Source organism: Emys orbicularis, chromosome 20 (assembly GCF_028017835.1).
Source record: "Emys orbicularis isolate rEmyOrb1 chromosome 20, rEmyOrb1.hap1, whole genome shotgun sequence".
NCBI lineage: Eukaryota > Metazoa > Chordata > Testudines > Emydidae > Emys > Emys orbicularis.
The window spans coordinates 1,680,891-1,696,038 of record NC_088702.1 but is presented as its reverse complement, the minus strand read 5'-3'; the positions used below and the strand labels follow the sequence as shown (position 1 = coordinate 1,696,038).

At 55.7% G+C, this 15,148-nt stretch overlaps 1 protein-coding gene and 1 non-coding gene across 2 annotated transcripts; one reads left to right on the top strand and one right to left on the bottom strand.

Annotated features, from left to right (window-relative positions):
• Window positions 1–536: 536 nt before the first annotated feature.
• On the bottom strand, window positions 537–9,206 carry ILF2 (interleukin enhancer binding factor 2). The gene is made up of 15 exons (XM_065420050.1): window positions 9,117–9,206; window positions 8,533–8,592; window positions 7,821–7,863; window positions 6,250–6,354; window positions 5,759–5,836; window positions 5,414–5,516; window positions 5,267–5,332; window positions 4,857–4,973; window positions 4,507–4,585; window positions 3,947–4,034; window positions 3,624–3,685; window positions 2,727–2,841; window positions 1,922–2,012; window positions 1,223–1,392; window positions 537–699 (listed from the first exon to the last, which is right to left on the bottom strand). Exons 1-14 carry the CDS (start codon window positions 9,119–9,121, stop codon window positions 1,232–1,234), a joined length of 1,173 nt encoding a protein of 390 aa, XP_065276122.1. The 5' UTR covers window positions 9,122–9,206; the 3' UTR covers window positions 537–699; window positions 1,223–1,231.
• Window positions 9,207–9,570: 364 nt separating this feature from the next.
• TRNAM-CAU (transfer RNA methionine (anticodon CAU)) lies at window positions 9,571–9,642 on the top strand. Its single transcript has one exon. It is a non-coding gene; the product is annotated as a tRNA-Met (tRNA).
• The last annotated feature ends 5,506 nt before the right edge of the window (window positions 9,643–15,148 follow it).

Sequence of the window (15,148 nt, the reverse complement as noted above, 5' to 3'; positions counted from 1 at the left end):
CACTGCTTTGACAGACGCAGCATTCTCTGACCCTCCAAACTGCACACAACAATCATGAGAAGTTTGAGCCCGCCTGCCACCCCTGCAAGGCCGAGGGCCGGAGCTCCCCCCTAAGTCTGGTAGGGGGAAGGTGTGGGGGGCTCCGCAAGCCACATTTCAACTGGAGAAGCGCGCTGCAGGTGGCTCATGAGCCAGGGTTTGGCCGCCCCAGCTCTAGAGGAAAGCGAAAGCCTTGCCCCAGTACAGAGTGGCTCAGGACTGTCACATCCTTAGTAAAAAGAACAGGAGTACATGTGGCACCTTAGAGACTGTCCCTTAGTGTCTCCATGCTGGTCGCAGCTGCAGCCATGGAGATCCAGCACTAGATGAGCAGACGGCTTTCCCACAGCCCGCAGTGGTGAAGTGCAGCTCTAGAGTGGATGGATAGACCAGTTTCGGCTCCTCCAAGATCTGGAATACCCCCCCCCTTACCCAAGCCTCCGCCTGGGGAGGGGAGAAGGTTGTTTGCCCACACACAAGTCAGAGAGGAGAGGCACTTAAAGGGGGGAACCATTTTAATATAACCTATAAAAACCAAGACAAAATACAAAGGACTCTTCCCATCGTTCGGCGGGACAGATGGTTGAGGACAGGCTCCGGCCTAGAGGAGATTCTTCATGTGCTTCGGCCAGCAGGATGCTTTACAGGTAGGGGTCAAAACTGCAAGAGCCAAGCAAACCCCCCATCAAAATGCAGGTGAGGCAGGAACCTGTACCAGCCTTTTCAGAGTGCTCAGGTGCAGAAGGGAGTCCTGAGCTTAGAGCAAGATCTCACTAGTGAAAGAGCAGCAGCTGGCTGTCTCCAGTGAGGTACAGCAGCATCTCTCACTTACTGCCCAGGGAGCTGGCCTGAGCACATTCACTAGGGCTCACTAGCCAAGCAGAGAGGTTCCCCGTAGTCCTGCATCACCGCCACTTTAAGCTTAGGGACTTCCCGACACTGTCAGACGCTGCAGGTAAGAAGCCACTTGAGCTGGCTCAGATTTGTGCAAGCAGCAGCCAGTTGAACTGGTGGTCTCGGGCATTACAGGTAGGAGGTTGCTTTTAGAAGTGGGATGGGAATGGTGCAGCCCCAGACACCGGAACCAGGCTGAGACCCTTCAGTTCCAGGTAGACGTGCCCCCCCCCCCCCCGAATACATCTGTATGGGCAGCCTCAGACTGACACCACCTGGCTGTCTTTACCTGGGCAGGTCATTCCTGAGTCTCCATGCTCTCCTCCTCCTCTCCCGCAGCTGTTTCTTCTTGATTCTCCTCTTCCTCCTCCCCTTCCTTCTTCTCTGGAGGCTTCTCATAAGCCTTCTCTGAAGGGGTGACTATCACTCCATCCCAAGTGGACATTTCAGAGGCCAGGTCTGCAAAGCAAACAGAAGAAGTCACGTCAGCCTGCAGTGCAGGGTCCTGCCAGCACCCTAACCCCAGGGCATTCCTCAGAACGGTGCCAGGTGGGGAGGAGCGCAGCTGAAGTAACCCAGAGCCCCCTGCCATTTCTCCTCCCGCTGCGGCTGTTACAGGAAGCGGACAGCAGACCCCTAGTGACAGCAAGCCCTACATTTGCCCACTTCTTTTCTCAAGGGCAAGTTGTCAGGGTTCAAGGCAAGAGGCTGCTCCCAAGTTCTAGCAACAGCCCCCACCATGCAGGGACCAGACGTATCCTTGTCAGGTCACTGGCTGGGTGTGCCTGCATGCTTGATTTGCTCACTCTGACCAAGTCAAGCCATAGGGGATTGGTCTCTTCTGCCATATGCTCAGGTAAGGCCCCCCCGCCCCAGGTTTCCTTAAGTCTTCAACCTTCCACATCCTCCCTGAGGTGTCTCCCAATAAAGCCCCAGCACTTCCTGGCCATGCTGACCAGCAGTCACGAGCCATGGAGCTCCTACTTACAGCTGGCATCCCCCTCTTGTCCAAGGATCTTCCTGTAACCGCCGTGCGAGAGGATTCGGACGAGCGTCTGTGCCGTGTAACACACCATGTCCTATGACGGGAGTAGAGAATGAATGCACGCGCAGGAGTCCCCCCGCACTGAGGGTAAAGCCTTTCTGACTAGCTCTTACTGGCGTTGTATCAGATCCATCGTCCAGGCATTCGAGTGTTTGGCTCAGCCCATCACACGCTCTCAGCATGGCCTCGTTTTAGCCATAGGAGCCTGATCTGACTGCCCCATGCAGAGGGACCAGGCTACAGCAGCTCAGCTGGGGTAACCCAGCGCTGTTTGTGTGCACAGGGCTACAGCTTGGCTCTCCTCTCCCCAGGACAGGGGTGATATGACGACTTTGGTCTGCTCTTCCCTCGTTTACAGTTTAATTTTAATTAAGACTTGGGCTGCAGGTCTTTGCTTTTACCCAGTGAGGCATGCGCCTGCCTACGAACTGCATCCCACCACCAAGACTGGCTGAAGTGGCAGCTTCCCAGCGTATTGCCTCCGGGGTCCTAAACCCTCTTTCACGCTGTACCCAGGGTCAGGACCCCCTCCTGCTCTAACCCCAGTGACAGGAAGGGTTGAGCCCCAGGCTGGAAGCCCCTGGGGATAAAGGCAGCCAGAAAACCCACTAGTGCACTAGCTCATTTTCATACAGCAAGTTGCACTTCCAGGTCTCTCAGAGTTTTGCCCCTTTACAGAATGCCATGGGGCCAGGGTACTCCCACCACCCCAGCCTCAGGGAGGCTGCATGCACAAAGGTTAGTTCACCTGTTGTTCCAGGGTCATGACTGTATGGACTCTGAAGTTGCCACTCTCGCAGGGATCGGTGATCCCAACAGATCCAGGGAGGAACAGCCCAGCCGCCAGGATCTGAAGGCAGCGCCTGTGGGGCAGTCAGGTGTTAGCAACACAGACAATTCTACATGTTAGACCAGGGGTAGGCAACCTATGGCACGTGTGCCGAAGGCGGCACATGAGCTGATTTTCAGTGGCACTCACACTGCCCGGGTCCTGGCCACCAGTCTGGGGGGCTCTGCATTTTAATTTAACTTTAAATGAAGCTTCTTAAACATTTTAAAAACCTTATTTACTTTACATACAACAATAGTTTAGTTATATATTATAGACTTATAGAAAGAGACCTTCTAAAAAGGTTAAAATGTATTACTAGCACGCGAAACCTTAAATTAGAGTGAATAAATGAAGACTCGGCACACCACTTCTGAAAGGTTGCCGACCCCTGTGTTAGACACTAATCCCCAGCACAATTGTCTCGCTGAGCCATGGGGTGAGTCGCCAGCACGGCATAGGATATGTTTAGCACTAGGCGCTAAGGAAAGTGGTCCAAGGTAGCACACTCCTAACATGGCGTAAGTGTGTGTGGCAGCATCTCACAGTGTTCTCAAAAGGCCGTGAGTTTGCTTTGTCACCATAGTTGAAAGGATTTAGACCTGAGAGCTCAAGGTAAGAAGTCCTGCGTTAATGGTACTGGCCAATGCCATAATTAGATACACGCAGCAGCAACCTGCTCGTTTCAGGAGGTTCTGAAGAAATGACAAGGGAGTTCACGCAGCATGAAACAGTCTTGAGAAACCAGAGGCCACAGCACCAGCAGCAGAGGCAAGATTTCCAAACTGACATTCGCTTTATCTGCAGCACACGTACCTGTACGCTACATTGAGAGCCAAGGGCTGCCTGGTAGGGTTGTTCATCACAGCATAGTGCCCCTGAAGGTAAGGGGAGGAAGTTGTTAGACACAAGGGAGTGTTTATGAAAGATCAGTTTTAAAGCTCCTGTTTCTGCAGGAAGCGACAATCTGTGGGACTTGACTGCTTGAACTGCCGTGAGATTCAGGGTCAGGGGCTGCAGACCCACCAGATCCCTCCAAACATTGGCCAGGGAAGCCACAGTAGCACAGCAGATCAGAGTGAAAGAGTCTATATGGAGACTGTGCCCTTTTAGATTAAAGCCCCCTTCCACTCACATACCAGAAGGTCGAGGATCCACGGAGTGAGGGGCTCGAAGCCAGGGAATCGGATTCTCAAGTCCTTCAGCAATCGGATTAAGACTTTCACCCTGAAAGACGATGTTTTACAAGGACAATGCTCAGAGGGTTTCACAGGGCTCGGACCTCTCGCTGGCTGCCAAGGCCAGTCTAGAGTATTAGGGACGGGGCTGCTTTGGGAGCCTGGGCTTAGGTGCTGCACCTCTGCCCAGCATCAGCTCTGGAAGAACCCAAAGATTTTCCTCTACCAGTTACTCTGCTAGCCAACACTTCATCAGAAAGGGTTGGCCATGCAGGAGCAGGGGAGGCAAGCTCCCGTGCGCGTGCATGTGTGGGGTGGTGGCCTGCATGGATCCAAGCAAAGCCAGATTGCCAGGTGCCTGCAGTATCAGAGCTGGGCTTGAGCTCCGGTGTTATGTCTCTGTCTGGCTAGAGGAGTATGGGACTGGTGATGAAAGCCCCTTCCCCAGAGGGGAAACAGCCTGTTCACTGCATACGGGGAAGGCTAGGTCAGTAAGGCCTTCCAGCTGCAGAGAAACTTACGTGGACTGAGAAGCGTTCTCTTCAAACCAGCGAGCGTGTCGGATGGCAGCCAGGGCGCTCTGCAGCACTTTGATATCCACTGGAAGAGGAGAGGTAGGCAGGTTTGATTCGGAACATTTGAGGAGAGTCAGCTCAGCCCGCAGTAAAGCAAGCTGCTCCCCATGCGCCTGTAAACATGCTCTGGATTGTCACAGCTGTGGGGTACAGAATCAGCAAGCAAGCTGTATCTCCCCCCAAGCCCCTCCAGCAGGTCTGTGGGTAAACAGGGCTGCTCTGCAGTGGACAAATAGAAGCTCCCCATCCCCACACGCTAACTAAGCAGCCAAATAAGTTCTGAGAGGTTTCCTTACAGTGGAGCTCTGGGTCCAGCTTGCGAAGGTTGGGGGGCACGGTGGTAATGAGGATCTTCACCGTGGCATCAGCAGAGCTAATCTCAAAGCCAGTCTCGTTGGTTAACATGGTCAGGACTGAGGGAGAAAGAACAAGACAGATACTCAGAGGGGGTCGTGAGACCCCACAGATCCCACACGGCTGAGCCCAAGACACCGAAGGCAAATAGAAGCAAGGAGGCTTCTCAGCCTTGACATTATGCTGGTTTTCCGTTAGCTCTCTCAGTTTTGCACTGGTTTATGCATGAAGGAGCCCCCGCCACAGGGAGTCTATGGGGAGCGTCTCCCTATTTATCAGGGAACATCAGTGTCATTGCTTATTCTGCTCATCTGCATCCCCTTGATGTCACGATGCAAGTGAAGTTACTGACCTTCAGTAGGATCCTGTGCTCTCAGGCTTTCCACCACTTTGTTTCCCAAGGCAGCAACAGCTTCCACTAGAGAGAGAAACGGAATACAGAATTACATTCATTCTGCCACCGCCCCCAGCCAGCCACACAGGAGAAGCCAATACTTACATGTGGGCAAGATTTTCAGGATCACTACCAGATCGGCCACGTTGTGCCCCGTTGTCATGGTGCCCTTCTTGTAGGACCCCACCTGGCGGACTTCTTCGATTTGCTGATTTATGGGAGCAAACCAAGAGTTAATGCCAACAACTCTACTTGTGTGGTCCCCTTATGCACCCCACCCTCCAGAGGGGAGATGGACTCTTTAATCAGACCAAAGAAAGCCAGTTTAATACCAGGCTGATCTTTTACCAAGGCAGGAGACTAAAGAGCAACTCAATCAGAACATGAGTCTCCTTGATCTGCCAGCACATCTTGCTGGATGGAGTCTCCAAACAAACTCATCTGACTCACCACTTCGAAAGTTCCCGGTGCTACGATCAGGTTGTCGATCACATTGTTTATTTTAGTCACCAGAGACAGAATGGAAGCCTGAAAAGGAATCAGAGAAAGTGGTCGTAGCAGCAACAGACTGACTGGAGTCTTGAGACACCAAGCTAAATACACAAGCTTTGGAAGGATACGACTTAGACAATCCCAGTACAAGGGATGCAACAGACAGGTTAGTCCAAGTGTGTTTAGAAGCCACTTTAAAAATAATGTTGCATTTTCCCTCATCAGCATCCTACTGCAGGCTACAATACCCACCCCAGGACGTGCATCTCCCACATTGGGGTTTGAGGAAACAGGCTAGGGAGCTAGCCCTCCCTTTCTACGAAGATAATTTCTTGTACCCCTTACAACCGTAACAAAGTCAACGCTCTACTGAAAGCAACCTGGCAACACCTTCAACTCCTTTTGACATGTTTCCAATGGCGAGCACCCAGCACGCATGCTTTATTAACCTGTTCAGCAGAATTGGGAGCCAGATCCTGGTTTCTCTTCAGCAAGGCTTCACTGAATGCCGTCTCGTCTGGAGCAGGTTTCACACGAGGGAAGGCCATTTCGCACTGAAACGAGAATAGACGGACATCAGACTGGTGTCGTGCCAGGGAGACAAGGTCTTCAAAGTGGCTCGTTTACCAGCAAGAAAATACGATTATTCCATTTAACTCCACTGTTTACATCCATTAGTCACTTCCAAGTGTTTCCTTCTGCTAATGGCTGTTCCACTGTAGCAGTCAAGTTGGGCATTTCGTTTTTAGTGGGTTTTGAGTGGAGCACGGAAACCTTCAGTCCTGCCTACATATCTTCCCTGGGGCTCAAACAACAGAGAATCACTAGAACTGGTGCATTAACACACAAAGCATGTGTTCTACATAGAGCTGATTGGGAACCAGGAGCTATGAAAAGACAGTTGCGAGAAGCTGGATTAAAAAAATTCTCAAGGATCCATCCTGAAAAGCCTTATTAGTAAAAGGAGGCAAAAAAAGGAAACCCATCAGCCGCTGTACCTGAGCTCGGAACAAGGAGTCCCTGTTTGCATATATCCAAACCTTATCACTGTTGTGACAGGGTGTTCAGCCCCACCTTTGAAGGCAAGGAAACCATTAATCCCTTCTCCTTGGCAAGGACCACACCTGTGTATCTTTACTGCAGAGGCACTCAAGAGAGGATGGAAACAGCTGTAAGGAAGGGGAAACCTCCCCAATAAAAGGAGGCAGATCAAGCAGTCCTGTTAATCCTGAGAAGGGCCAAGACTAGGAAGGAGTCTGGAGGATACGCTGATTTCTTCTGGGAACTTGGCCAAGGTAACTCATGCTTTGTTTGGACTATAGGCAGCAGAGTTGGGAAAAGAGATTTTCTCCTCGGTTTGGATCTTAAAGGGTGGGCCATATGTCATGATAAGAACCAGCCCTCCCCAGTCTGTTTACCCTTCACCTTGTGTCTCCACTGCCATTTGCCACACCCTGACAGACATGCTTGCCACTTGTGGTCCCTTTGATTACTTCAAATTAGCCAAAAAATCAAATCGCAGGTCTGGCTTTCTGCAAACTCCCTGTCTCATATTAGACTACCAGCAGTTAAGTTATTAGATGCCACAGCCTGCATAGTTTGTACTGCGAGCTTTATGGGTGTGTCTTCACAGCAGTTTGCTCAAGTTACCCCAACTTGATTCTTGTCCATACACAGGAGTGTCCAGCTCAAATTATGTGGTGGTTTGAGCTCCCAGCTAGCCCATGAATGACTAAGTGCAGTGGGGATGCCACAGCTCAAATTCTAAACAATCAGCAGCAGCTAATCCAATCACTCTGGGTAACTGAATGGTTTGAAGTGTGGCTGCCCTGAGTCTCACTGGAGCTATTAAGGTAGACTAGCCCAAGTGCAGTTAACTCAAGCGTGCTAACTATGCTGTGAAGACACGCCTTAAACCAAGTTTATTTTTAAACCAAGAATATAATTGCAATACAACATTCCTGCACCTGGTTTACACAGCCAATGCCATGGACTGGCTAAACCAAGCCAGGTTACTCACCACATAGAAGTCAAAGGGGATGTGTGGCACAAAGGGCCTGAACCTAAAAAAGAAAACAAAGCCAAAGGTGAGTTCTTATGACGATGTTAACCACTCACTGCTGGGTGATAACGGGGCAGATACGGTACACCAGACTGAACCACTAGTCCATCAAATCCTACACCCCGGTTGGGAGGGTGTTCTAGAGAAAAGCAAACCCTTCTTCCCAGCCTCTCATGGGAGGACCTCTCACCCTGTTGGACAAGCTGAAATTCCTTTTTACCTGGGCGACAGGAAGTTTAACACAGTTTAATACATTGGTTGTCAATCAAGCGTTTACCAGTTTAGAATGGGTCCCACCTAAGCAAAGCTCTTAATAACCTTTAGGACGGCTCTTGCCTGTGCAGTATGTAGTTAGAGATCTCAGCCACACGCTGGATCGTAGCGTTAGGAAGATTATGGGGTTTTGCTTCATAGCATATGGACAAGGCTCCACTTTCCCTCTACCTCCTACTGGTTTGCAACAAGTTGGCGGCCGGCCCCCAATCCAGAAGTGGCTGCATTTCAGCGGTATTTTGCCTCTACAGCATGACGAGCCAGCAGGCCCAATGGCTAGGACGTGCCGCACCTCCCCGCGGGAGGGGGACAGCGGATTTCTGGATGGCGATGCTCACAGCTGCAGCCCGCCCCCCCTCCCGCCCCGGGGCTGGTTCGCTCAGAGAGCGGCACTTACCCGCTGCCAGGGCCGCCCCTGGAGCCAAAACGCCCGCCACGGCCACGGCCTCGATCACCCCTGGGGAAGGATGACAGCCCCGTGTCAGCAGAGCGAGGGGCCCGCAGACCCCGCCCCAGGGGGCAGCCCCACCTTGGGAGAGCTCCCCCGCAGGTCCTCCCAGCACACACACACACACCTCCCCCACAGGGGCAACCCCCTGGATCCATCCCCTTCAGGCGGCACCGCCCGTCCGCTCCCTCCCCTCAGGGGCAGACCCCCCCCCCGGGCATCTCCTTCAGACAGCCCCGGGATCCACCCCCCCCCGCCGGGGCCAGACCCCCCCACCCCGGGCATCTCCCTCAGACAGCCCCGGGATCCACCCCCCCCGCCGGGGCCAGACCCCCCCACCCCGGGCATCTCCCTCAGACAGCCCCGGGATCCACCGGGGCCGGATCCACCCCCCCGGGCATCTCCCTCAGGCAGCCCCGGGATTCACCCCCCGCTCCCTCAGACACCCCCGGGGCCGGATCCACCCCCCGGGCATCTCCCTCAGGCAGCCCCTCCCCCGGCGCTGGGGGGCCCCGAGCCTGGCCGCCCCTCACCTCATGGCGCCGCTGAACCCGAACAATGGAACCCGCCGCTGTGGAGAGGAGAAGCCGCCGGCCTGCGTCGCTCACCCTCCAACAAGCTGCCCGGCTATTGGCTGCGCGCCGCCGCCCGCGCGACCAGCCCCAGAGGCCCCTCTTCGATTCCGGCTTTGCCATTGGTCTTCTCGCCTATCCGTCGTGACGCGCCGAGAGGCGTCAGAGCGTCGGCCAATCACAGGCCGGCCCGGGGCGGGACCGAGACGGGGCCGTTGGAGAGCGGGAGCGCCGGACGGGTTGTGGTCTGTGCGCGGGCCCCGAGCGGCCGCGCTCTGCAGTGACGGGTAATGACCGCTAGGTGGGGAGGTGGAAAAGGACTGGCGGTGGGAGGCGCGCCGAGTGCGCATGCGTGTGTGGCACTCACTCTAGCGCACAGCTATGTGTAGTAGCTTGAGGGGGGCGCAGAGCGCGCAGCAGAGTGGCGCAGCGGAAGCGTGCTGGGCCCATAACCCAGAGGTCGATGGATCGAAACCATCCTCTGCTAGGCGACGTCTTTTGGCGCAGCCCTCTCCGTTAGGGCAGGACAGTAACGAGGGTCCTATTTTACTGCCCAGGCGTTTGCTTGTGATGTCACCACCTTGCAGGCCTTTGGTTGTGACATCATCGCGTTGCAGACCTTCAGGTGTGACATCATCACCAGTGTTACCATGCTGCATTGTTTGGATGTGATGTCATTGCACCGGTGTTCGGGTGTGACATCATGTCAGTGTCGTCCGTGCCCTGGCGTCTGGGTGTGACATCATTGTTCAGGTGTGACGTCGCTGTGCCGGTGTCGCCGTGCGACGGCGTCTGGGTGTGACGTCATTGTTCGGGTGTGGCGTCACTGTGCCAGTGTCACCGTGCGCCGGCATCTGGGTGTGACGTCATTGTTCGGGTGTGACATCACTGTGCCGGTGTGGCCCGTGCAACGGCATCTGGGTGTGATGTCATTGTTCGGGTGTGACGTCACTGTGCCGGTGTCATCGTGCGGGGTCTGGGTGTGACGTCATTGTTCGGGTGTGACGTCACTGTGCCAGTGTCACCGTGCACTGGCATCTGGGTGTGACGTCATTGTTCGGGTGTGACATCACTGTGCCGGTGTCGCCCGTGCAAAGGCATCTGGGTGTGATGTCATTGTTTGGGTGTGACATCACTGCGCCGGTGTCATCGTGCGGGGTCTGGGTGTGACGTCATTGTTCGGGTGTGACATCACTGTGCCGGTGTCACTGTGCGGTGTCTGGGTATGATGTCATTGTTCGGGTGTGACATCACTGTGCCGGTGTCACCATGCAACAGCGTCTGGCTGCGACGTGGTGGTTCCTGCAGTTCCCGCAAGTGATTTCACTGCAGCTTAGAGCCTGCTGGAGCTGCCAAACAGGCCGGGAAGTGACCCCCTGCCAAGGTGCCTGGGCTAGGAAGGGAGCGGGATCAGCGGGATCTGCGCTCCATACCAGACAGGGGCCAGCGCCTCCATTCCCCCTCGCAGAAATCGCAGTCCCTAGGATACCAACTTGTGCAATTTTACCACAATAGTGGGTGGTTTTTTTCTTAAAGCCCCAGCTCCTGGAGTCAGGTGATGGCACCAAGCATCTCAGCTTCCTTTTAAAAGTAGCTCTGGTGACTGAGGAGAAAAGCTGGAAACCGCGGCCCAGAAGGCTCAGAACCCAGAAGGCAAATAACACAAACCCAATTTAATGTATTGATTGAAATCTCATGGGTTTTGGAAGTCCTGACTCATGATTTGTGACCACCTGGGGGTTGGAGAAGCTTCAGGCAGTCCCGGGGCCAGGGTGAGGATCCCGGTTATTTATTATTTATTTACTAACTGGTATCATGCTGGGGCCTTGAAGCCCCAGCCACGTATCATGTGCCCATTGTGCCAGGCACTGCACTTTCTGTACACTCTGCATTTTGAATTGACAGCTAAACAAGTAGGAGGATACAAATCTGCTTTGGACGGAGACAGAGACACTGATGAGAAAGCGAGGGCAGGAAATTTGGGGGCAATCAGATACGCGTAGTATGGAGTGGGCCCCAGATAAAACCGGGACCCCATTGGGCTGTGCGTTTTACAACCATCAAAGAGAAACAGTCCCTGCCCCAAAGAATCTGCAAGCTAACCAGACCAGACAGACACTCGGGCTGGGCCGGCAGCTTCTTTCCCACCCTGTGAGAATTTTGGAAATACTGAAAAATGTTCCCATCCCAAATTGGGGCCAAAAAGTCAAAACCTTGACAATTTTCACCAACCAAAAAAAAAATCTGAAAAAAGCCCATTCCGTTCCGGTCACTGGTGACGTGTCGATTCCATCGGTGTAAATATCCAAACAAGACGTTGCGGATCAAACGGTTCTGAAACGTTTTGTTTCAGAAAGATCGGAATAGGACACGTTGACACTTTCAACGCTTCCCCCACACACACACACAAACGTGTCGAGCTGGGAGATCCCTTGCAGCCGGCCCTGTTCTGTCAGCGGGTTCGGGTCTGATGAATCGGCCTTTTCCGTCAAAAAAAAGTTTGTCTAAAACTTCCCAACCAGCTGGGATCCCCACCCTGCATAAGCTCAGTGAGTCTGATGCCAACAGACCTCTGGGTGGCGCCGGGACACCACAGAACATCTGCTCAGCCCAGCCAGTGGATGCCCCTTTCCTCCAGCTCCTGGCATCCGAAATGCCAGCAACGGGGCACTGAAAATGGCCACTTTGGGGGCTTCTTCCCTGGGCATCTCCGAGGGGATACGTGGGACTTGGGGGCATGGTGGGAGCGTGGTAACTGTGCCGGAGTAAGAGAGGAGCAGTGTAGATGCAGCATTGGGGAGAGGTAAATCGGGGGGCAGGGGGAGTGAAGTGCATTGTGTCACCCAACAGCCCCACCCCCCACCCCCCCATCTGGCAGGGAGCACATGGCCCAGGAACTGGTTCAGGGGACTGCTCAGCAGAGAAACTCCTCGTGCTCCCAGCGGGGAGGGGATGTTCAGGGAGCCCCACCCCAGCACTGGTTGCTGGGGAAGAAAATCCCCCCCCCCCACCCCCTGCAAAAAAAATACTGGGGCTTGGAGTGGCTCCTGGCTGAGCCCATCTGCCCCCTCCCCGGGGCCCAGGCGGTTTGGATGGGGGTAAAATCAGACGAATTCCCCACCCGCCAATGGCCCCACTCAGTAACCGGCTCCCTGGAGCCATCCGTCACGGGGGCAGCGCTGGCTGATCCACAAAGCCCAAATAACCAGCTCTCCCTCCCTCAGTCCCCTGCCGCCAAGAGTGACTTTGGAGCCATTCATGCTCTCCCCCCGGCTGCTAATGCTGCAGCCCCCCCCCCCCCCCGCCCCAGCCTCAGGTTCATCTCTGCAGCTGTGGCTGGGGAGGGCACCGGGGGGGGGGGGGCGCGATGCGCTCTCAGTGCCCGTGGGGGTGATTTCAGAGCAAGCAGGACCTGTGGAGGAACGGGCCACGCATCCCAAGGCGCGCCCTGGAACGAAAGACCAAGGCAGCCTGACCAGAAATCTCTGAGCACTTGGGAGCCGTGACGTCACTGCCAGCGCCTCTCCTGGGAGAAGGATTAGTGTCGTTACGATATTTCATTTGTGGGGAAACTGAGGTGGGGGAGGGGAAAGGAGCTCGCCCAAGGTCAGTCAGTCAGTGGTAGGCACTCAGAAAAGAACCCAGGAGTCCTGTCTCCTAGTCTGTTACTCTAACCACTAGACCCCACTTCCCATAGATGGGAAGAGAACCCAGGAGTCCTGGCTCCTAACCCGCCCCCCCACTCCCACAACCACAAGACCCAGCTCCCCTCATGTAGTCAGGGGTAGAACCCAGGGGTCCTGGCCCCCAACCCCCACCCCGCTCTAACAAGACCCAGCTCCCCTCCTGGAGACAGGGGTAGGACCCAGGGGTCCTGGCTCCCTCTCCGCTGCTCCTTCCACTACACACGCTTTCCATGCAGCCTGGGCCACGCTCTTGGAAGCTGGCTCAGCGTTCTCTACTCACTCCTCTCGCTAGCACTGGTGCTGCTCAGGGTGCTTTGAGTTCTCCTGTTTCCCAGCGGTTTGCAATCCAGCCGGGGCAGGGGGCGACTTTATTAGCTGCCCCCCAACATGCAGCCCCCCCCCTTGAGTGCAAGGTCGAGGTTGCTTTTAACAAAGCGCTGCCTTTCTCCGCCTGCTTTTCCCATTCAGCCCCAGGAACAAATTCTCCCCAGACAATACGGACCCGGCGGTAACTAGCTCAGCGCCTTGGAAACGAATTAACTTCTTTGCATGGGAAGCCTATTTGCAAGGCAAACGCTCCGGCCGCCCGTTCCCGTTAATAACCTGCCCTGACACAGGTTCCGGCCTCGCTGCGACGTTATTGTATCTCTGCTCCCCGCACCGATAACTGGCTCCATTAACTCCCTCTCTAATGGGGGATTAGCCATATCCGTGCCCCTGCTGACCCCGGTGGCACATTCCCCACGGCGCCGTAAATAAAGTGCCCCGGGGGTGCTAGTTGCTGGACTGCAGCGGCAGCTAGAAATTCCAGCCGAAACAGGACGCCTGTTGCTGCAGACACAGCCTGGATAGACTGGCTCTCGGAGACCCCGCTGCCCCAGGGTAGGAGGGCAAAGGACTCGCCCAGCACCAGCAGGGTTGTGGCAGCCCAGAATTACGTCCTCTTGAGTCTCAAACCAGGGCCCCCTCTGACTTTCCTGGGCCCCTCTCTCTGCTACCTCCTTCTCAGCACACCTGAGGTAGCCGCCAGGTCTGCTTCCCGGCTCTCCAGCCCACCCTCACCCCCCGCCAAGGGGCCCAATCCCCCTCTTCTGCGGCGTCGCTTATCACCGGGGGTGCTCCTGATTTGCCCCGGGGTAGATGAGCACCGGGCACAGAAGCAGCCCTGTGGTCTGCATGCCGTGTCTGTGTGTGAGGCCCCTGCGTGTCTCTGGTGCAGTGCTCAGCTATGGGGTGGGGGGAGTCTTTGTGCACGGCTCCCCTTCTTCCTTTGAGGGACCCCTGCCAAAGACTGCCCTGGACTCAGTCCTACCCGCCGCCAGTGCCCCAAAGCACCAGCCCGCTCCCCCAAATCATGAGGTCGGCTCCTCGGATCCCCCTTTCTGGTGCTGGGGCCGTCAGGGCTGCCCTTCTTTCCTGTTCTCCAGCTTATCCCCGCACCCACAAGGGCCAGAACCAGACTTGGATTTCACACGTGAGCTGAGAGTCTCCTGACTCCGGGAGCTGGGGATTTAAGAGAAAACACCAAATATCATGAGACAATCACAAGAGTTGGTGATGCTGTAGGTCTGGATGCAGTAACAGCTGAGGAGGAGAGCTGCCGTCCCCACCACTGCCCCCAGGGGGCGAAGGAGAGCTGAAACCTGGGGCCAGTGGGGGAGGCGGGGACCCAGCAGGATCAGGCCCTGGTCCCCATCCCGGCCCGGATCGGGCCCCCACTCCAGCCTCCATGGAGGTCTCTGGATACTTTATTTTCTTCAGCCCTGCCCCCCCAGCCCTCCTCCGCCCCCTCCCCTCATTATCTCCCCAGCCCCTTCTCCCCACCCCCGGCCCATTGCCCCCCCCATCTGCTCCCCCACCCCAGCCTCTGCTGCCCCCCACCGTCTCCGTCTCAGGCATTGCGGGGTCCTTTGGCTCCTTGCTCAGCGTGAAGTTTTATAAGCAGGGGGGAGCCGGGAACTTCCCCTCGACCCCCCACCTGAGCCCTGCTTCCAGCTAGGCCTGCGCTCACCCACACGCTGGCCGTGCCCTCACCAGGGCCCCGAGAGCCCCGGAGCTGGGGCGGGATGTGGGGGGCACCAGTTCTTTCCCTTTCACCCCCAGGCGGGAACGCTGCCCACGTGGGAGGAGTGGGGCAGACGGCGGGATCACGCCACACACCCCAGTGTGACTGATAATCACCCTTTCCCCATGGGGCCCTCCCCACCCTGCCCTGGCCCCCCCATCTCATCCCATCCCACCCTGTCCCTGTCTCTGCCCGTTGGGATTTCCCTCCCCCCCCAACTCCCGCATCCCCCCCCAGTGGTC